At 40.5% G+C, this 23,646-nt stretch overlaps 1 protein-coding gene across 1 annotated transcript in view; it reads left to right on the forward strand.

The window, feature by feature from the left end:
- LOC137616615 (chromosome transmission fidelity protein 18 homolog) overlaps positions 1 to 23,646 on the forward strand; it is a 113,245-nt gene that overhangs the window by 44,446 nt on the left and 45,153 nt on the right. The window contains exons 7-8 of the mRNA XM_068346520.1: positions 5,266 to 5,396; positions 21,543 to 21,681. Coding sequence (XP_068202621.1) covers positions 5,266 to 5,396; positions 21,543 to 21,681 — 270 coding nt within the window. The remainder of the gene's footprint in view (positions 1 to 5,265; positions 5,397 to 21,542; positions 21,682 to 23,646) is intronic.

A 23,646-nucleotide genomic window follows, 5' to 3' on the forward strand; every position in this document is an offset into this window, starting at 1 on the left:
GTCAAGCAGTTACATGACGTTGCGTTCTGGTCCGCTACTAATGCACCAGTGAGTGTGGACTCTGCTTGTAAAGCATTGCCACCACGGTAGGTCTCTCCCTTGCTTGAGACTCAGCTTTTATCGGACAAGGTTCGTGTAGATGAGGAAGTTGCTGTTCCCCCTCCTACTGATATTCCCTTGAGGACTCTGTCAGATGGAGAGGAGCCTAAAGCTGCTTAGCCTCCTATGGACTTTAATTAAATCATGATGATTTTTTTAAGGATCTTTGTCCGGATCTTTTTGTAACGGCTGCTCCTCGTTCGCCTAAACGTCAGAGCTTACACTAGGCCTAGCTACTTCGAAGCTGTTGTTTTTAAGCTAGTGCTCTCTCGCTCTCCTAGAGAGCTTTACGTTGGCTAGGCGACTGGTTTTTCACCAGGGGGAGTTTGGGGGATACAGCCTTTGCTTTCCCTTCTTTTAAACTGGTTTATAGAGCGAGAGTCTGATATGACACGAGAGAAGTTCTCGGCTTGGGAGTTCATGCCTCTGCCCAGATAGACTTCTCAATTCTCGTAGACTCTCCCTGGCGCCTGGCCAGGAGACGCTCCAAGTTGTTTACAGGTCAACTTCACAGCTGTTTTCGAGCCTTTGAAGTTTTGCTGTACAATTATGTCACGCATAACAAGGCTTTCAGGGATGGTAAACGGTACCGCCTCAGTCGCTAACCCCGTCTGTTGCCACACCTGCTCCCGTAGACCCTAAATGGGCTTTGCTGCAAGACATGCAGTCCAAGCTTGCGTCCTTGATAGAGGACTTTAATGCGGAGAAGGTTGCTACCGAACCTTCTGGCCAACAACCTTCCAACCGGTCGGTTGTGCGCCCTGTTGACGCTGAGGTAACCTACTCGCGTCTGCCAGTTGAGGTGGTTCCTCCACCGATGCGACCCAGTGTGGGTTGCCAGCCGCACGTTGACGTTAAGCGACGCTCGGAGGTGGTTGTTGACGTTCAGGACGTTCAACAACCAGCAGAGGTGACTTGTTTTGACGCAGTGCGTCAACCTCAGCAACCCGGTAGGGTGTTGACTGCACAACCCAGACGGTCTAGACAGTCTCGGGTTGACGCTGTGCTTCCTCGCGCACCCATGGTTGTTGACAGTTCACAGACTGTGCAGCAGTTCCATGATATTGCGTCCGGCTCCGTCACGCATGCACCAGTGCGACCGGACTCAGCGAGCCAGACGTTGCCCACTCCGTTGCCGTTTCCTCATCAGTTTTCGGATGAGGAACCCTCTGATGAGGACGTTGCTGAACAACAAGACGATCAGCCCCCAGAATAGATCAAGCCCTGCTATCCATCCAGAAGATGCTGAAGAAGGAACGCTGCTCAGTCAGGCTGTGGATGAGTCTGGTAGGGACGCTGTCATCCGTGGAACAATTTGTGTCACTAGGAAGACTACACCTCCGTCCTCTTCAATACCATCTAGCTTTTCACTGGAAAAAGGACAAGACGCTAGAAGCGGTCTCGATCCCGGTTTCCGAAAAGATAAAGTCTTGTCTGACTTGGTGGAAGGACAATATCAACCTAAGAGAGGGTCTTCCCCTGGCTGTTCAGACTCCCAACCACGTTCTCTTCTCGGACGCATCGGACGTGGGCTGGGGCGCGACACTAGACGGTCGGGAATGCTCAGGACTGTGGAACTCGAGTCAGAGGAGCATGCATATCAACTGCAAGGAGCTGTTGGCAGTACATCTGGCCTTGAAAAGCTTCAAGTCTCTCCTTCGAGGCAAAGTGGTGGAAGTTAACTCGGACATCACCACGGCCTTGGCGTACATCTCCAAACAAGGAGGTACCCACTCACTGACGTTGTACGAGATCACAAGGGACCTGCTCATCTGGTCAAAAGGTCAAGACATCTCCCTAGTAACGAGGTTCATCCAAGGCGACTTGAACGTCATAGCAGATTGTCTCAGTCGGAAAGGGCAAGTAATTCCAATCGAATGGACCCTCCACAAGGATGTGTGCAAGAGACTTTGGGCCATTTGGGGTAAAACCATCCATAGATCTCTTTGCAACCTCGCTGACCAAGAGGCTTCCAATCTATTGCTCTCCAGTCCCGGACCCAGCAGCAATACATATAGATGCTTTCCTCCTAGATTGGTCACATCTGGATCTCTACGCATTCCCACCGTTCAAGATTGTCAACAAGGTACTGCAGAAGTTCGCCTCTCACGAAGGGACAAGGTTGGCGTTAGTTGCTTCCCTCTGGCCCGCGAGAGAATGGTTCACCGAGATACTTCGATGGTTAGAAGACGTTCCCAGTAGTCTTCCTCTAAGGGTAGACCTTCTACGTCAGCCACACGTAAAGAAGGTACTCCAAAGCCTCCACGCTCTTCGTCTGACTGCCTTCAGACTATCGAAAGACTCTCGAGAGCTAGAGGCTTTTCGAAGGAAGCAGCCAGTGCGATTGCTAGAGCAAGGAGAGCTTTTTCCATTAGAGTCTACCAATCGAAGTGGGAAGTCTTCCGAGACTGGTGCAAGTCAGTTTCTGTATCCTCGACCAGTACCTCTGTAGCTCAAATAGCTGTTTTTCTCTTATACCTGAGAAAAGGACGATCCCTTTCAGCTCCCACTATCAAGGGCTACAGAAGCATGTTGGCATCGGTCTTCCGGCATAGAGGCTTAGATCTTTCCAAACATAAAGATCTGCAAGACCTCCTTAAGTCTTTTGAGACCACCAAGGAGCGTCGTTTGGCTACCCCTGGATGGAATTTAGACGTGGTACTAAGATTCTTCATATCAGACAGGTTGGAGCCGTTACAATCGGCCTCCCTGAAAGATCTCACTCTTAAGACTCTTTTCCTGGTATGCTTAGCCTCGGCTAAAAGAGTCAGTGAGATTCATGCCTTCAGCAAGAACATAGGATTTTCGTCAGAAAAAGCCACTTGTTCGCTACAACTTGGTTTTCTAGCCAAAAATGAGCTGCCTTCTCGGCCTTGGCCTAAATCTTTCGATATCCCCAGCTTATCGGAGATCGTAGGCAATGAACTAGAAAGAGTCTTATGCCCTGTTAGAGCTCTTAAGTTCTATTTAAAGCGTACTAAACCTTTACAAGGCCAATCTGAAGCTTTATGGTGTTCAGTTAAGAAACCATCCTTGCCTTTGTCAAAGAATGCTTGGTCAGACTTTATCAGATTGTTAATACGAGAAGCTCATTCACATCTGAGTGAGGAAGACCGAACTTTGCTTAAGGTGAAGACGCACGAAGTTAGAGCTGTAACAACTTCCGTGGCCTTTAAGCAAAATATATCTCTGCAAAGTATAATGGACGCAACCTATTGGAGAAGCAAGTCAGTGTTCGCGTCATTTTACTTGAAAGATGTCCAGTCTCTTTACAAGAACTGCTACACACTGGGACCATTCGTAGCAGCGAGTGCAGTAGTGGGTGAGGGCTCAACCACTACAATTCCCTAATTCCATAACCTTTTTAATCTTTCTCTTGAAATGTTTTTGGGTTGTCCGGAAGGCTAAGAAGCCTTTCGCATCCTGGTTGATTTGGCGGGTGGTCAAAGTCATTTCTTGAGAAGCGCCTAGATTAGGGGTTTTGATGAGGTCCTGTTGTATGGGTTGCAACCCTTGATACTTCAGATCCTAGGGGTCGATCAGCATCCTAAGAGGATCGCGAGGCTCCGTAAGGAAGACGTACTTAAAAAGGCAGAGTAATTGTTCAAGTCGACTTCCTTACCAGGTACCTATTTATTTTGTTTTTGTTATTTTGATAACTTCTAAAATGAAATAAAAATTCTTAGCTCATAATAATGTAAACATATTTTGCTGGTCTCTACCCACCCCCCTGGGTGTGAATCAGCTATTATAATCACCGGCTAAGTTAAATATTGAAAAATGTTATTTTTATAATAAAATAAATTTTTTAATATACTTACCCGGTGATTATAAATTAAAGGACCCTCCCTTCCTCCCCAATAGAGACGCAGTGGGACGAGGAGAAAATTGAGTTCTTTGTTTACATTGAGTACTGGGTATCTGGACGACAGATGGCGCTGTTGGGCACACCCGCAACCTGTGTAGCGATCGCTGGCGAATTTTACCTTAGAGTTTTCTGTCGAGCAACAGAGTTGCAGCTATTATAATCACCGGGTAAGTATATTCAAAAATTTATTTTATTATAAAAATAACATTTTTCCTCCCAAATTTAATTGGGCCAGCTCTTTAAGAGTCAATCTTGACTCATTGGTCCTTTTTAATGATAATAATAATACATAGGCATTTTAATAATGATAATGATAATAATACATAGGCATCTCTATTCCTCGAAAGGTGGTGTTACATATGCTATGTATTTCGGCCATGAGCCTCATGTGCGCTACACCAACATACCAGTTGTAAATTAGATTAGTTTGTAGGTAGGTTCTGATGCATCTTTTTCATTAAAGTATTCAGAGACAGCTGTTTTTAAACTATACACTGTACAGCATATTACTTCCCAATTCCTTAATTTCGTGGGTATTAGAATTGTTAAGTAGTTATTACTTTCAATGGGAGTGATTACTTGGTTTAAAGTTTCATCAAACTCTTTGATAAGTTCCAGTTAAACTCAATCATTTGCATTTATAAATCTAATCAGTTACCAAATTTTGTTGTAGAATATAATGATGTCTTTAAGTCCATCATTTCACTAATAAACAAACATTTTTAATCCACGGTCTGCAAGATGATTTACTCATTGCTCTTTGAAGATATGAATTATGGAAGTATTAATAAAATGCTTTACTTGCCAGTTATTTCCAGTGTTTCAGAGAAATTTCTTTGAGCAGAGGAGGCAATGATCATTGTTTATAGAGGAAATGGTGACAGTACAGTACTATCACTCCAAACTTTGTCTTTGATACAGCCTAACTTGCTTGGTTTTGTTATATTGCGATTTTACTGCCATTAACTTCTTTTTTTCACCCATTATTACTACTTGTTCCTACTGAAATCTTGACTAACTTACCATGTCAGTACTTTTTACCAACAAGTCGCTTCTAATTTCTTACTGTGTTATGCTGCAAGATCTTCAAAATCCACCTTAATACTCTTATCTCAATTTGCTCCATCTTCTGTTCTTCCTATTTTAGAACTATATAGGTGATGACTAACAAATTCTGATAGATTAAATTAAAACCTAATAATCTGTGGGGTTAGTTTATTTTCTTATACCCATTTTAGATTTATTAGTGCTGTACCGTATAAGCAAATGTTATACGTCTGTTTTTTTGCTTGTTTCAGGTTAACACACAGCTCTATAGTAAGCAAGAGAAAGAAGAACTTGCAGGATTAATTAACACTATGATTAGCTACAATCTTACTTACACACAAGAGAGGAGTTTAGATGGACAGTACTCATTCACGCTTGATCCGTAAGTACTTTTTTTATTTTATAGCTGCTATATGGTGTATTGTAGAATATTTTTTTTATGTTAAATGTATGACGGGTGTTGGAATACTTTTACCCAAGAATTGCATATTGTAACGTAGTTTATAAAATTGCTTAAAGCAAGTCATGCCAGGTACTTAAGTTACATTGTAATTCATTATCTCTATGAGCCTCCCCTGAAGTTCATATTGCTTCTTCTCTGGAAACTTGTTTACAGCGACATTTATCTCTAAAATTAGAAAAAAATCCTCTCTTCTCATTTCAACATAGCAATTAATGAATAGAAGCAAACCTAGGACCAGCCAAAGAATCTTTATATTTTTACTTCAGTCTTTGTGCCAAATCAAGTTGACACCCCGTCCTCCAGATTGTTATGTTTCATGTGTTTAAACATGTCTTCCCCTGGTTTTGTCGGTAACTACTCCATAGATTGTGTCTCCTTGTGTCTCGTGTCAAGTATAGTATGTGATTTAAATAACGTTTGTGAGAAGTGTTAAAGCATCATTGTTCCTCTCATAGAATAGTATGTCTCAGTGGTTGCCAACCAGATTAAAAGTTCCAAGTGCAAAGGAAGCCTGCTTTTAGCTCAAGGAGAATTCCAGAGAAGATCCCCTTAACAAGAGAATGCCTTGATAAAGTCACTCTTTTTCAATATGGAATCTCATTTCCTTGTTGAAGCCTTGTGATGGGCAAGAGGGCTCACAAACTGGAGGATAATTTTTCCTCAGTTTTACTGTAAATTTCTTTCTATTCTTTTTCTACTTCTCAATATTAATCTAATGTAAACTTTCTTTCGTCTCTACTATCCTAACACTATGAATGATATTTCCCTTGGGAATTAAAAATCCACAGTTATATACGTTTTATGTTTGTAGCCATAATGCCAACACCATTGGAGAGCCACAGTTGTAGGATATCAACATCAATCTTTTTGAAAATAGACCGCCACCAAGACGATCGGAGAGAATCCGTAATAGGTGACAAAATATCCAGTTACCCAGCGATTAGCTATTTTAACATGAAGACTGTTCACACGTTAGAGAACTGCCATTTCCTTTTAATCTGATGTTTTAGTTTCAACCACTGCTTTAGTTTAATTACTTTTATCCTGTAATAGTCATTTATTTTTAGCTTACCTATAAAGCATTTTGAAACTTTTATTCTTCAGCTGAAGAGGCATTTGTATAAGTAAACAATGTATATAATTGTGGGTTTTTTATTCCCAAGATTGATAGACATAGCATGATGTTTTATTCAAGATATTTCCCTTATCTTTATATATATTTCTTTATTTATTTTATTTCAAAATGGGGTAAATTTTTCCACATTCGATGTTACTGCCTGCTTAGATGACGGGGAGAAGGGATCACAGTTGGGAGTTGTTTGTATTCAGAACTCTATGTGAGAGTATAAGATGACCTTAGCCATCAGGAAGATGGTATGGACCTTTTTGGCAGGACTATTCTCAAGGGTTTGATCATCAGAATCCATGGGCATCCAATCCTTGATATAAGCCTCTCGGCTTTTGGCTGGAAGCCCATCATTACAAATACAGGGAGGATGCTTCCCTGTTCTTTTAGTCTCAGTTCTAACAAACAGGGATAGCTTATCAGTGGTCTGATATGAATGGATTCAAGTTTTCGTCAAGGATATCACCAACCCCTTCATGGGAAATTACCAGATATCTTTCTGTAAATATTTTATTGGGATAAAAAAGAACATGACTGACTTTGAAGCCAGGTCTTTTTGTATGGAACATGTTGAAAAACATAGAGAATTGACTTTTATATATACTTATGGCTCCAAATCTGATGCTGGCATTGGATTTGTAGTATATGGTAGTACTTTTAATTATAAAGGTGCACCTCCCCTATCTTTTATATTTAATGCCGAATTATTTGCCGTACTAACTGCTATTGAAAAATTGCATTAAAAGATGAGAGCAATTTTACCATTTTTAGTGATGCAAGAAGTGTCCTACAAGCTTTAGAAGTTTTTAATTCCAATAACCCTTTAGTTTAAAAATTTTAAAACGGTTCAATTTTTCTGGGTTCCGGCACATGTAGGTGTGTGTGAAAATGCGAAGGCAGATTTACTGGCAAAGAATGCTGCAGCTGAATTGCTACCAGTAAGCTATTCCATCCTCTGTAATGATTTGTACCAAGCATTAAGAGTTGTTTTTATAGTAATTGGCAATAGCTTAGATAGAAATAAGATGAAAGAAGTAACGACTGTTATTTGTCCTTGGAGGTATAACATGATGCCCCAGAAGTGGGAGACTACTTTTTGTCGTCTCCGCCTTGGTCACACACTGTTGACACAAGTTTCTGACTGGACAACAGTCATAGTGCAACGACTGTTTGGTACCCCTGACAGTGAGGCACTTGTTGACTTAATGCCCCACTTCTAGCTCCTTAAGAAATAGATATCTGTTTGAAGCTCAAGGTGAGGATGGTACGTTCATCTTTGCCAAGATTCTTGGGCAGATGTGTTGTACTATGCTAGCAGTAGTTTTGAATTTATTTCAGAAGCATGTCTTCTGAAAGTTATTTGAATTTTATAAGTACATCTTCACTTTCATGGTTTTAATTGAATATTCTTTTATTCTTTATTTATGATAAATGAGATCAGTGTCAATAACTTCGATGTCAGGATGCCAGAAAACTGCAAAGCAATCAATGAAACCACAGTTGATGGGTTGATGACACCTTTGGGCAGTGTTGAAGAAAATCATGATTTTTTTTTTTCTAAAAATATTTAAAAAACTGATTTATTTGATTTAAATCAGATTTCTTTTATGTTAATGAATTTTCTTGATTTAAATATTTTTCAATAGTACCTATTTGCAGCTGCTGATTATTTGTTTCAGTCTTATGAGGATATTTTCTGGTAATGAACTTGATCTATGTTAAACCACAGTATTATATACATTACTCAATATGAAAGCGTACAAGTTATTGTAACTAGTACATAAATACGCAAAAATAAGCGAAACTGCAACCAAACAAAAATATGAATATACAGCAGTTTTATTTTAACAAAGTACACAGTAAGAAATGAAACTAAAAACATATTTAGGACTTCTCCATGTGCATATTGTACTAGCAACAAAAATTTTAATTCCTTTTAATGCTGTTATCCCTTTTACCCCCATAGGACGTACTGGTACGTTTCACAAAACCCATCCCTTTACCCCCATGGACGTACCGGTACATCCTTGCCAAAAATTGCTTATTACATTTTTTTTTTTTTGCATATTTTTGATAATTTTTTGAGAAACTTCAGGCATTTTCCAAGAGAATAAGACCAACCTGACCTCTCTATGACAAAAATTAAGGCTGTTAGAGCAATTTAAAAAAAATATACAGTACTGCAAAATGTGCTTGAAAAAAAATAACCCCTGGGTGTTAAGGGTTGGAAAGTTCCAAATAGCCTGGGGGTAAAAGGGTTAAAAAAATCAAGACCTTTGTGATTTGTATACTTGCAACAACTTCAATTCTTACAAACACCAAGTTTACTCAAAATGTTATGGCTAACTAGGATTTTGTTCATTTGTTGAAATATTTATGAATAATAGTTAGTTTCGGAAGTTTTCTTTTTCTAAGGTATTTCTTGACAGTATATTTCATTTTGATTTAAATCCATATTTTTTTTACCCTGATTCAATTTGATTTAAATCATTTGAATTAAATCAAAACAACCCTGCTTTTGGGAGATATTTTCGCGATGGCAGATGCTGCGAGAGAGACCGAGTCAGAAAGAGAAGAGGTGTTGTGCAGGGAAGGAAACTGTTCGTGAAAGGCCAGGGCTAAAGAAACGCAGATAGTTTTAAAACGTTGGTGTGTGTGCAGCAGTGCTAACCACGAGTTAACGGACATGCGAAAGACGGAGGGGTTACTGTAACATGTCTCGAGTCTCTGAATCTTTGAAAAGCACTGTTCCACACATCATGAGGCAGATTACAAAACTATTTAGAAATTGTGCAAGGACTTGATTTTTTAAAAAATAAGTTAAGAGTGTAAAATATACTCCTATTTACCCCAAGCTAATAAAAAAATGTCAGATTCTATACACCATACTGGTATCAGATTTGCCACAGGAGCTTTCAGAACTTCACTCATCCCACGCCTCCTTGTTGACGATGGAGAATTACCTTTAGACCTTCACCGGAAGTCTTTTATTGTTGGATATTGGTTTAGGTTGCCAAGACTTCCTCATTCTTTAGCCTTTCAGACTGCAAATCTTGTAAGGCATTGTAGATATTATGTTATGAGTTGCATAAAGAAATCTCCTCAACCTTATGGGTTTCGGGTGAAAGAATTAACCCTGGATAGGTACGGTCCTCGGACACCCCTTTAAGGGTATACTCGGACGCGAACGACCCCGACGCCAAAAAAAATTCTTGAAAAATCAGTTTTTGCAGTAACCTCCTTTTTTCTTTTGCCAAAAAAAACTTCAATGAATGCTTAAAACAACTGTAAAGATAAATACTACTCATCTGCAGAAAAACTATTTATTATAAATATTTTAAAAAATTAAGTAGAAAAAAAAAGACCTGACATAAAAATTCATAAAAAAAAAGTTTATACATATATACACAAATCCTTTTAGGAATTGATTCTTGAATGTTTAGGACACATCTTGATGTATTTTGGATGAAGTCAGACCCATGGAGGTGAAGATCTGAAATGAGAAAAAAAGGGTAACTTTTTTTGGCCAAAAAAAATTGTCCAAATTTCATGAATTTTTTTGGGTACCCAAATGAAATAGGAAGTGGCTAATTTTTTTAGGGAATAAACATATGTTATCCTAAAATAGAAATATGTAAAAAAATCTTCATTATTTTGTAAATTACATTTATATCAGGGGCCATATCTAAAGGTAATTTTTTGAGTACTTGGAAATTTCGTAAAAAAATACATATATTTAATATATAATATGATATTTATGCAGGTAAAAATATACCAAAATATCACAAATTCTATAGGGAACAAGAATATATATAGATAGGGCAGCTTACGCTTCGGATATGTCCACAAAATGGCCGCCAACCACACTGACTCAGACTCCCTAATCTGCCACTTGAAATGTAGGAAGGGTATGTCAATTTCAAGGTGTTATTTACTAATCTAATTATTATTGGATATGCATAAAAATTGTATGGTGGGTTGCTGGATAATTGTCGATTATTTTACGACTATAAAATTAAAATTCTGACCCAAAAAATTTTTTTTGAAGGGAAATAAAATCGAAAAAAAAAATGTAAAACAATATTTTAGCTAAAAAAATTTGATGATATTCAATCAAAAAAAAAGTAAACAAAATTTTCCGACAAATAAACATCTAGAGGAATCATTACTCTGTGATAGTTCCTTAGTACGTAGTAATTTTGAAAGAATTGGGAAAAAACGAAAAAATGGCAATCACCGGAAAATCGAACACATACCTATATATACGCCATATCTGGCTAAAAAAAAGATAGGCATGGGTAGCCAGATCATCTAGAAACACTTTCCAACACTATAAAAATATAAGTTTTGCGACACTACTTGCCAATTCCTTACGGTAACATGACTAAGCAAAAAAATGCAAAACAAATAAAAAGGGGCACTCGTGGAAAAATGGCCATTCTAATATACGGCATTTCAGAAAAAAAAAATTTCAGCCACGTGCTAGGCAAACCATCAAGGCATATTTTCCGACAAATAAACATATAAATGAAATATTACTCTGTGATAGTTCCTTAGTACGTAGTAATTTTGAAAGAAATGGGAAAAAACGAAAAAATGGCAATCACAGGAAAATCGAACACATACTTATATATACGCCATATCTGGCTAAAAAAAAAATAGGCATGGGTAGCCAGATCATCTAGAAACACTTTCCAACACTATAAAAATATAAGTTTTGCGACACTACTTGCCAATTCCTTACGGTAACATGACTAAGCAAAAAAATGCAAAACAAATAAAAAGGGGCACTCGCGGAAAAATGCCCGACATTCTAATATACGGCATCTCGGATAAAAAAAAAAGACATGCACGTGTTAGCCCAACCATCAAGGCACACTTTCTAACACATAAACATGAAAAAAAAATCAATAATATACGGCAATTCCTTACTACGTAGTAAATTTTTACAAATATTGAAAAAAAAACAGAAATTGGCAACTGCAGTTAAATACCCAATATACCAATAACTACGTCGTATCTGACAAAAACAAAATCACGCATGGGTAGCCAGATCATGTAGACACACTTTCCAACATTAAAAAAGCAAAAGTTTTACGACACTATTTCGCAATATCTTACGGAAAAATGACTTGGCAAAAAAATTTTAAAAAATTAAAAAGGGACACTCGCGGTAAAATGCCCGACATTCTAATATACGACATCTCAGATAAAAAAAAAGACATGCACGTGTTAGTCCAACCATCAAGGCACACTTTCTAACACATAAACATGAAAAAAAAATGAATAATATACGGCAATTCCTTACTACGTAGTAATTTTTACAAATATTGAAAAAAAAACAGAAATTGGTAACCGCAGTTAAATACCCAATATACCAATAACTACGTCGTATCTGACAAAAACAAAGTCATGCATGGGTAGCCAGATCATCTAGACACACTTTCCAACACTAAACAAGCAAAAGTTTTACGACACTATTTGGCAATATCTTACGGAAAAATGACTTGGCAAAAAAATGAAAAAAAATGAAAAAGGGGCACTCGCGGTAAAATGGTCCTCGTGGTGATGAACGACATTTTAACTAAAAAAAAAAACATGCACATGGTAGCCAAACAATCCACCAAGACTTTCCACAACTGATAACCTATACAAGTTGCACCATTCTACGACAATTTCATAATACGTAATAACTTTGATAATTATGCAAACTACCTCAGAAGGGTAAACTCGGACGCGAACGACCCCGACGCGTCTCAGAAATCGGGGAAGGAGTACAGCTACAGCAATGCACATCTGGACACTACTAGAGCGTGTAGGGGAGACACCTCCTGCAGGTCGATCACCCACAAATTCAGTCACAGGGGTGAGTCACGTGAGAAAAACCTGTTTTTTTTTGACGCTCGGGGTCGCAAACGACCCACCGTACCTATCCAGGGTTAAAGGGGTGAAACTCTGTCCCATAAAAACTGATATTTTGTTGTCATTTCAAACTTACTCAATTTTTGGGGCTTAGGCCATGTCGTGCTGATGGAAGTTCCTTCATAAGTAGCTTCCTAGGTTATATGTGACTACAGTGATATATCCCAGAGAATTTATCGAAGGTATCCAGAATTCTAACTCATGGAGCGAGTATCCCCGTAAAAATTCACAAAGGGATATCGCGTAAGGGCGTATCTTGACACATCTCACAGCTATTTACACCGCGAATAGCGTTTTCACTTCAAGAGGGAAAAAGTGGCAAGAAAAATAGGAGAGTCGTTAAAGAGGTAAACACTCGACTCTCCTAATGTACTGTAAATAGTTCGCTCAATCGCCACCGCGAGGCGCCACCAAGCCATTCTTTCGTTAGTAGCTTCGGTGACCGGTGTTTTTCCTGTGTTATCTCGCTATTTTGGAAGCTTTTTCATCGCTGTGATGGATTTCCCTGCTTCATCAGCATCTGGAAAGTTAAGTAATATCTTTGAATTGTTTAAATGTAAGCTCTTGCCAGTTTTGCTTTTCGATTGAGATCGTGATTAACGTAACAAGAGCTTTTGCCAGCCGGATGGCGTCATGTACGTGATCGTTCTTTTGTTCATTTAGTTAGCAAGAACGATATTCCCGGCATTATTCGCTTTAATAACTTTAGCTATTTAGTATTTTAGCTAGGGATCTTTATGTTATGTCATGGTTGTCGTGGTTTTGGCTATTATGATCGAGCCTCATGAGTGCTAGGCTTCCTAGCCTAGGCACCTACACACTTCATGCATGATATAACCTTCCTGGTAAAGTTTTATTGAAGCTCAGGCAATATTTCATACAATTAAGATATTGCTATTTATTTTTTCCTCTTCCATACTAGTATACTAGAGTTTGGATGAACGTTTCTCTATGCTCTTTGGCTTAATAACCTAAGGGCTTTAGTATACTTGATATATGTCCCTTATTGCTCTTGTTTTGTCTTTTGAGGGGAGGTTGATATCTTCTATACCTTTTAAGTCAATACTATCTCTACGAGATCTAAGAGCAATTCCCTTTCCCTCTGATTAGCCTAGGCTATCCTCAGTTAACTTTGCTGTGACCTATGTTCGGGCAAAATTTGCTGGGGCGTTTCATTTCTCTCTCCTTTCCTCGGATGGGCATAGCTGATTCTTTGCTAATCCTCGGGTTTGGAGTTGAGGACGGGACATCAGAGTAAGTCTGTGTTAGGCATCTTGCTACCTTGGGAAATGACTTCCCAGTTAGTCTAGTTGCTGTTCAGGAGGCTAGTCCTCCCTAGGCCACTTTGAGGTTATTGTTTAACAGTTTCCCCTTTCCTGGTCTAGCAGACAGTCCTGTACCAGGGGTTTTTAACTGGAAGATAGGATTCTTCCTTGTTTAAGATCCCTAGTACGTGATTTTGTTCTCTATGAGTTGCGTCCTATGGGCGTTCTCTTATTGCTTAACCCAATCTGGGGAAATGATTTCCCCTACTTGAGGTTACTTTCGAGATCAGAATCCTTCAGGTTAGGTAACGCCTTAGGGTATTACCTTACTTATGGACTTTTTACCCCTTCCCCGCTATCTCTTTTGTGTTGGATGAACCATCACCCTCCTGGCCGTGGTCCTACATATATCCCTACGGGTGTCTGTAGAACTAGCCTGAGGTTTTCCTGTCGGCTGCCGGCAGGTAACCTCATATCTTGAGTGTGCCCTCGAGTCCTCCCTTGGACTGCCTTCCATATGCGTTATGATGGGATATGGTTGAGTGGAAGCCCGAAATTAATTCCCTCTTCCACTGGCACACTCTTTCAGGATGTTGGCCGGCATAGCTGATTCTTTGCCGTCCTCTATCCTTATCTTTCTCTTGGACTTTCTTTATGGGCTAGCCGCCGGCAGTTAGTTCTGCCGGTGTCTATATGGATGGTTAGGCCGGCAGTTCGCTGCCACCTCTCGCCTTGGACATTGCTGATCGATGAGCCAACGGCAAGAATTCTATGACCGGCTGCCGGCAACTGTGTTGCTTGCCGGCAGCTGCCCTGTGCCTTCCATCCATCATAATTTAAGACAGTATTTAAGCCCAGACTGGCTGGCATGTGCCGGCAGGCCCGGCAAGTGCCGGCAGGCCCGGCAGGGGCCGGCTAGCCCGACGAGTGCCGGCCGGGCCGGCAGTGTCGGCTGGTCTGACACGTGCTGGCGGGACCAGCAATACTGACTGCATATTGCCGCCAGCTACTGCTGTACCCTGAAAAACTTTTTTCCAACCTACATGTGGTTCTTGGGCAGCCATTTGTGAGATCATCATTTAGGAGAAATGATTCTCTCTTTTATTAATGGTTAATTTCCATTAGATTTATCCACCATATTGAGCATAATGGAAGACGTGTCAAGAAGACACTATATATCTTGGATATTTCTTCCAGTAATCAATTCTTTATGAATTTTCTAGTTCAATATGGGTGGAGGTCATAGCAAGTGCCCTTATAGCTTACCCTATCCAAGCTAAGTATAATAACTTAATCGAAGTCGAAATCTGAAGATTTCACATAAAACTCATTTGTTTTTCTTTTCTTTACAGGAGGAGCATCCCGAGTGCGGGAACAACTTTTGTAGAGTCCGTAGCAAGAGCTTCTACGGTCCTGGAGTGTGCAGGGCTCACGCTCGCTGCTCTGTCACCAAAGAGGTTCTCAAGTATTGGGACCCGCAGGTATGTGCCATTTGTGAAAGTTTGGTTAAAGAGGCTTTTGATGACCAAAAGACTCTAGAGTCTAGGGATGCAGCTAGGGATACGCTGCATAAATGGGTCAGGGGCTTTCAAAAGAATGCTTCGGGCCCATACCTTCCTAATGCTAGGATGAGGGACTGTCTCTTCCTCAGAGCTCATGACGACGCTATCATTCCCCAGACGAAACCTGAGATCCCCTTGGTTCAGATTCAGGTTCAGCAGACCAAGGAACCTGACGTTGCGGATACATTGGAGGGTATCCATTTGGACGACAACATATCTGTCGTCTCCGGGGAGACGGAGAAGAATCTCCTCGTAGAAGAGTTGGATCAGGAGGCAGTTGCCCCCACTGAAGGTAATGTTAATAATGCCGAAGTAGCTTCGGCTTCTTCAGCTGCAGTGGCCGAACCGGCACCTTCAACTTCCTCTCAACCACCTCAGCTCGAGTCGATCACGAGCACTCTTCACTCCTTGATCTCCATGGTGCAGGACTTACAGAAGAGGTCGTCCGAGAAGGAAGCCACCTTTCAGACGGAGATCGAGCAATTGGTATCTTCACGTTTAACCCCGAAGAAGCTAAACGTTAAGGACCTTCCCGTTTTCTCTGACGTTAACCCTTGGAGGTACGCAGTGCATATGTCCATGTCAGCAGGCAAGATTTTCCTCTCGGAAAAACTGGGCACTGTGCCAGTAGAGGAAATAGAGTTCTGGCCCAGTAGAGGGGCCTATCCGGATTGTTACGTCCGTCTCAGAACTGAACCGGTTTCAAAAGAAGAGACGGAGCCCAAGGAGACGATTGTCCTTGAGCTTGCTAAGGCACAAGCCTTATTTACTACGACTTTGAAAGAGAGGGCTTTCACTAGTTCAAAGGTGCCGGCTCTTAGTAAAATACATCCATAGTTTGTTGCTGACCCCCAACGTGCTTTTCCCTTTATGGATAAAGGGTTTAAAGCAGCTTTGAAGGCCGTGGCGGCAGGGAAGCCTTGCCCCACATTAGAAGAAAGCAAGCCTTTCTCCCTTGCTTTTCCATCAGACGACAAGGACTGGAAGGATGTTCATGTCACCTTCTCAGTCGGGAAGCTGGAGGCTGATATCGCTGGACGTCAGTTCAACGAAGACCTCACTAAGCTGACAGATTTTCTCCTGAAGAGGAACACGAGACTAAGGAACGCTTGGCTGCTTCCATGTCTCTACAAACAGGGCTAGAGACGATGGCTAGCATTCCTGATACCCCAGATATGTACATGGTCTTTGCCAAGGCTCACTTGGCTACAGTAACAAAAGACCTGTACAACTTCATCAAGGCCAGAAGGGCCTGTAGGGAGTTCGTGTTTGCTTCCGCTTCTGTTGAACACAAACCTAGGAAGCTGATAGCTTCCAACATCTGGGGAAAATACCTCTTCCCAAGTGAAGTGCTCAAAGAGGTTGTAGACAAGGCCACCTCGGAGAATAGAAATCTCCTCTCCAAGTGGGGCTTGTCTTCAAAAAGGAAATCTTCTGCTGACGAGGGTCCCCAGCCGAAGAATAAATCTAAACGACCTCGCTTGCCGTCTCGGCCAAAGCAGCAACAGCTTCCCATGGCCACGGTGCCCCAGACGGTGGCACAACCCACCGCCACCTTTCAACTGGTGCCCCAAACTCTGGCATCCCAGTCGCCAGTGTTCACCCCAGTTTTCGAAAGGCAGTCAACATCTTTCAAACCAAAGTCTCGAGGTTCCTTTCGGGGTTCCTCTAGACGCCCCTTCAGAGGCAGGGGCAACAGAGGTGGTCGTGGCCAAGGAGGTAAATCCTCCAGTCAGCACTCAAAGTGAGATGCTGCCAGTAGGAGGGAGACTTCTCCATTTTCAGGATCGGTGGACCTTCGATCCTTGGGCCCACAGCCTGATCAAGAAAGGACTGGGGTGGGGTTGGAACTCAACTCCACCAAGCTTTCCTCAATTCTTCCAACCATCAACCCCAGTTCTGGAAGAATATGTTCAAGAATTACTGGACAAGAGAGTCTTAAGGAAAGCAAAGTCCATCAAATTTCAAGGAAGGCTATTCTGTGTTCCGAAGAAGGATTCGGAAAAGCTCAGAGTCATTCTGGACTTATCACCACTCAACAAGTTCATTTTGAACTACAAGTTCAGAATGCTGACGCTTCAGCACATAAGGACCCATCTGCCCAAAGGGGCATACACAGTCTCCATAGACATGACGGATGCTTACTGGCATGTACCAATTAACCGTCAAGTTTCCCCCTACCTAGGGTTCAAGCTCCAGAAAAGAAAATACGTTTTCAGAGCCATGCCCTTCGGTCTGAACATTGCTCCAAGAATATTCACAAAGCTTGCGAACGCAGTCATTCGACAACTACGCCTCAAAGGTGTCCAGGTGATGGCCTACCTGGACGATTGGCTGGTGTGGGCAACATCCAAAGAAGAATGCATGCAAGCCTCCAGAAAAGTGATTCAATTCCTAGAAAACCTAGGGTTCAAGATCAACCTGAAAAAGTCTCGGCTTTCTCCTGCTCAAAAGTTCCAGTGGCTGGGAGTTCACTGGGACCTACAGTCACATTGCCTCTCTATGCCAGCAGCAAAGAGGAAGGAGATGGCAAGGTCCGTCAAAAGACTTCTTCAATCTCGAAGTATATCAAGAAGACAACAGGAGAGAGTGTTGGGATCTCTCCAGTTTGCCTCTTTGACGGACCCACTTTTGAGAGCACAGTTAAAAGATGCATCAGGAGTCTGGAGAAAATACGCTTACAACGATCGAAGAGATCTACAAAGACCATTACCAAATCGTCTGCGATCCATACTCAAGCCATGGTCGGAAGCAAAGAACCTAAGAAGAAAGGTACCCTTGCAACCACCTCCACCAGCAGTCACCGTTCACACGGATGCCTCAAAGGAAGGTTGGGGAGGTCACACTCATCGTCGGAAAGTGCAGGGAACCTGGTCTTCCCTCTTCAAGTCCTTCCACATCAACTTTCTGGAAGCCATAGCAGTTTTTCTATATCTGAAGAAACTGATACTTCGCTGCTCAATCCACATTCGTCTGGTTTTAGACAGCGAAGTGATAATGAGATGCATAAATCGACAGGGTTCGAGATCGCCTCAATTAAATCAAGTGATGTTGGCCATCTTTCATCTAACCAAGAAGATGAGATGGCACTTGTCAGCAGTCCACCTCCAAGAATTCCGCAATGTGACAGTGGATGCTCTATCCAGGATCAACCCGATAGAGTCCGAATGGTTCCTAGACGCAGGATCATTCTCCTTCATATTGAACAAAGTCCCAGGACTACAAGTAGATCTCTTCGCAACGAGCGACAAAAAGAAGCTTTCCCGGTATGTAGCCCCGTACGAGGATCCTCTAGCGGAAGCAACGGACGCAATGTCCTTGGATTGGAACAGATGGTCCAGGATTTACCTGTTCCCACCAACCAACCTGTTGTTGAAAGCCCTCGACAAATTGAGATCCTTTCGGGGGAGGGCAGCGATAGTGGCCCACAAGTGGCCAGGCAGTGTCTGGTTCCCTCTGATAACAGAACTACGCCTGAAGCTGATCCCGTTGCCGGAACCAGTTCTAACTCAGCAAGTGCAGAAATCGACTGTCTACGCTTCATCAGAGAAAACCCAGAACCTTCATCTCATGATTTTCTCACCTTAGCGGTTAAGAAAAGGTTCGGGATTTCTGAAGACAGTGTTAACTTCTTAGAAGAATATAAGTCAAAGTCAACAAGAAGACAATACGAATCTTCCTGGAAGAAATGGGTAGCCTTTGTTAAGGCGAAGAAACTGCAAGAGATTTCTACGGACTTCCTGTTTGTCCTTCTTCATCCATCTTCACGGACAAGGATTAGCGGCTAATACAATTACTACTTGTAAATCTGCATTGGCTTGGCCGATTCTATACGTCTTCCAGATGGACTTTTCCAATGAAATCTTCAACAAGATTCCAAAAGCCTGCGCAAAACTTCGACCTGCAGCCCCTCCAAAGCCCATTTCATGGTCCTTGGATAAGGTTCTTCATCTGGCTTCAAGTTTGAACAATGAAGATTGCTCGCTGAAAGACTTAACTCAGAAGGTGATATTTTTATTTGCACTAGCCTCAGGAGCCAGAGTTAGTGAAATAGTGGCCCTCTCGAGGGATGATGACCACATTCAGTTTACAACGAATGGAGATCTGAATCTTTTTCCGGATCCGACGTTTCTCGCCAAGAACGAGCTGCCCACTAACAGATGGGGTCCCTGGAGAATCTTCCCTCTGAAGGAAGAAGCATCCCTCTGCCCAGTGGAATCCCTAAAGGTCTATCTTCGTAGAACTTCAGACTTTAAGGGAGGTCAGCTTTTCAGGGGAGAGACTTCTGGTTCGACGTTATCCTTGAAACAGATAAGGGCGAAAATCACCTACTTTATTCGCGGAGCGGATCCTGACAGTACACCCGCAGATCATGATCCGAGAAAAGTTGCCTCGTCTCTAAACTTCTTTCAGACTATGTCGTTTGAAAACCTGCGTGCCTATACTGGATGGAAGTCTTCCAGGGTATTCTTTAAGCACTACGCGAAGCAATTACAGGAAATCAAATTTCATGTGGTAGCTGCAGGTAGTGTAATAAAACCTGCTGCTTGATTACTGCGAAGGACAGTACATTAATAGGGACTTTTAGTGAAGGGTGTACATGATAGACTTAGGTATATCATGATAAGTATTGTGTTGTTAAGGACACTATGAACTGTTTTATCTAACTAGGTGACCTCAAGCATAATAATTTGACACAAGTGCCAGCATTTTATATGCTTAGTGTTCCTGGTAATAACATTATGCAGTGAAATATTTTATTTCTTTGAGTGGCTTTTGTTTCTCTTTCAGATGAAACTTATTTATTTTGTTATTACTGTTATGCTTTTTATGCAATATGTTTAGCATAAATATACTAATTTCAATCATGATTTCTGTGTTTCTTGTAAATAAACGATAGAAGGAATCTTTGCGTCTCTTTCGCCTCAAGATTTTATAGATCATGTATATCAGAGCATCCTTGATCCTCTTGGACTTTGTAAGACTAAAGTCTTCTTTACCATGCAAACAGGTAAGTTTGGTTGTACTATGTCTATATTACTGTTTTGTGATTCCTACATGAACATAAACCTATCTGTCTAGATCCGGACCTGGGAGGTACAGTATTCTATTCATTACCTATTAGTACAAACTATGCTTTACGTATATAAGGACACGATATACTTCTGCTTGCTAATTGTTCTTTTGAACTCACAATTTTCGGGTTTTTTCCCAGAGTCTATATAGACTTTTCCCTGTAGGGGGCAGGAAGAGCTGGCATATGGTATTCTCAGTTAATTGATGTATTACGGTAACATCAAGTGTCTTTGGTCTTAATGACCAAATAGGAAATAGTTAATTCGAGATAACGGCACTATTATAAATCCACAGATACATTAATGCTCTGGTAAACTTCCATCAGCACGACATGGCCAAAAAACGGATTTTTAGCGAAGGGAAAAATCTATTTTTGGGTGAAAGAGCCATGTCGTCCTGATGGACCCACCCTCCTTTAGTAAAAGGATGTGAATCCCTCCCTTTGGTACTGTATCTGCAACACCTACGAAGCTACAAAGAATGGCTTGGTGGCGCCTCGCGGTGGCGATTGGGCGAACTATTTACAGTACATTAGGAGAGTCAAGTGTTTACCTCTTTAACGACACCTATTTTTCTTGCCACTTTTTCCCTCTCGAAGTGAAAACGCTATTCGGGGTGTAAATAGCTGTGAGATGTGTCAAGATACGTCCTTATGCGATATCCCTTTGTGAATTTTTAAGGGATACTCGCTCCAGGAGTTAGAATTCTGGATACCTTCGGTAAATTCTCTGGGATATATCACTGTAGTCACATATAACCTAGGAAAGCTACTTATGAAGGAACTTCCATCAGGACGACATGGCTCTTTCACCCAAAAATAGATTTTTCACTTCGCTCAAAATCCGTTTTTTATTCTTTGACAAATTTTTATCATTTCAAAGCATTTCAAAGATAATTTTCTTAACAAAAAATTTAAAGAACAGATTTTTTTTATTCATCCTCATTTATCTATATGTTTTCTTTCCAAACTTGATGGCAATAATATTAAAGATTACCCCTTTCCATATAAAAGTTTTTATAATTTTCAAAGAGCTTCCTATAAATTTTTAAAGTATAAAATTTCTTATTGTTTCAGAATATAACATTTAAGTAATATGCATTGTTTAAATTTCAGGAATATGGAAGAAGTAGTACGGTTTCCTGATCTTAAACCTGAAAAACAATTATCATATTCAACCCGACAGCTGATAGCACGAGAAATAGAGCTTGAAAAAGTTCGAAGAGCAGAGTTATATTTTACCAATCAGAAAACAGTAAGTTTAAATGTTATGTTTTTGAGCTTGAAAAAGTTTGAAGAGCAGAGTTATATTTTACCAATCAGAAAATGTTATGTTTCATATTTTTATTCATTTACATAAATATGAGGGCTTCATTATTTAAAAGATTGCTAGTGGCATAGCATTCAGCCTGTATCTGAGAAAAGCAGAAGTAAAAGAAATTAAAGTGGGAGTAAAATTCACATTATATTTTCTCTTAATATCAGAATTGTTGTCATATGAGTCACAAAGTTGAAAATAGATAGCAATACTGTTAAAAGAAAAACCCACTATGCTGGGAAAAAAAACTAGGCCATACGTAAACAAATGAACTTAAAAGATGTATATTAGATTTTAAATGTTCATATGCCTTTGTTGGAAGGATCTATTTTTCACCCTTTGATGGTATTTAATTTGAAAACAAGCATCTTTAGACCCTAAATATAATAAAATATTACCATACACATTACTACTTTATGGTATAAAAAGACATCCAACCATATTTCATAAATGGCTCTTGTTCACATAGCTGCTTTATGACCATAATAGAGCCTTGGTTCTTTATTGTGCCTGTAATTAGGTGTACTGAAGACTTTCATCTCATCAAGGAGCATTCCCCTTTAGGCAAAGGGACTTGAATCCTTTCCACTTGGTTTTTGCATTAAGGCACTTGGATTTGAGCAGTAACATCCTCGTCTTTCCCTAGGCCAAGTAGCCTAGTCTTTCTCTTTATGCTCCCATGATTTGAAACCTTTACCCTTATATTTAGGCCTTTTCACAAACTCATATTGATAAAAGCCTAACATTTCCTCCTTAAGCTCTCACATTCTTAACATCTACGACCTAAGTCACATTGTTATCCCTGACATGTGATACAAAGGGAATGAGGATCCTTAACCTCTGGCAATAACCCACTTGGACAATAAACACAAATGCATTTCAAAACAAGAAAAAGACACCTATGAATAAGGTGAAGCTAGCTGAAACCTTAAAAATTCATATCATTCTGGAATATCGGAGCGCAACGAAAGGCTATCTACACAAGCGGGCAACGAGTAAACTGAAATCATTTACCCACTCCACTGTCATTGCCAAACATCATAAATGCACAATAATACATATACTAGTTAGGTGAGTCTATTGTAGTGAAGGGAAATTAAAAATTTAATTTTTATAAGCCTCATAGGCCAGTCAATAGATGAAGAAAAGCTAAATAAAGAAAAAAAATAGGGAAAGCTGCCAGAGGCTTTATTGTCTTCATAACAGGGTACCTAATGACATTAATTTGTTAGCCTCTACTACCCCTGATTTGGCTGCCATTTTAAAAAAAAAAAAAATGACGGAAAAACTAGGCAAATATCTCACGTTGGACTCATTTTAGTAGAAAATGGGTTAATACATAAAATAATCTACATCAATTTTTCAATATTAATCTTACCCGATGATCATGTAGCTGTCAACTCTGTTGCCCGACAGAAATCTACGGTCGGGATACGCCAGCGATCGCTATACAGGTGGGGGTGTACACAACAGCGCCATCTGTGGTCAGGTACTCTAGTACTTCTTGTCAACACCACCTCAAATTTTCCTCTGTCGTGCCGCCGGCAAGACCTACATGGATACGCTGTTGATTCTGGAGTTATTGTTCACGATTTGGTGATGTATTTGCTCTAGAGTTTAGCCTTCGCTATTCAGGAAGCTTTAACATTAGCTTAACAAGTTTTTGGAATTAATTTGATTTAATTTTGGTGACGAAGAGAGTATGAACTCTCTTTCACTTTTAAATGGCCGACCCTTCCCTTAGACGGAAGTGTTGGTGTTGAAGAGAGTATAGACTCTCTTTCTTTATTTTGCTTAACAAAGTTATAGATTTATTTTATATCTCTCCGCCTTTTACAGGCCTCTTCGATTAACTTCCTTTTATTATAAACTTATTAAAATTAATTTTTATGTTTGTTTATA

This window comes from Palaemon carinicauda, chromosome 22 (genome assembly GCF_036898095.1).
Source record: "Palaemon carinicauda isolate YSFRI2023 chromosome 22, ASM3689809v2, whole genome shotgun sequence".
NCBI classification, from domain to species: Eukaryota; Metazoa; Arthropoda; class Malacostraca; order Decapoda; family Palaemonidae; genus Palaemon; species Palaemon carinicauda.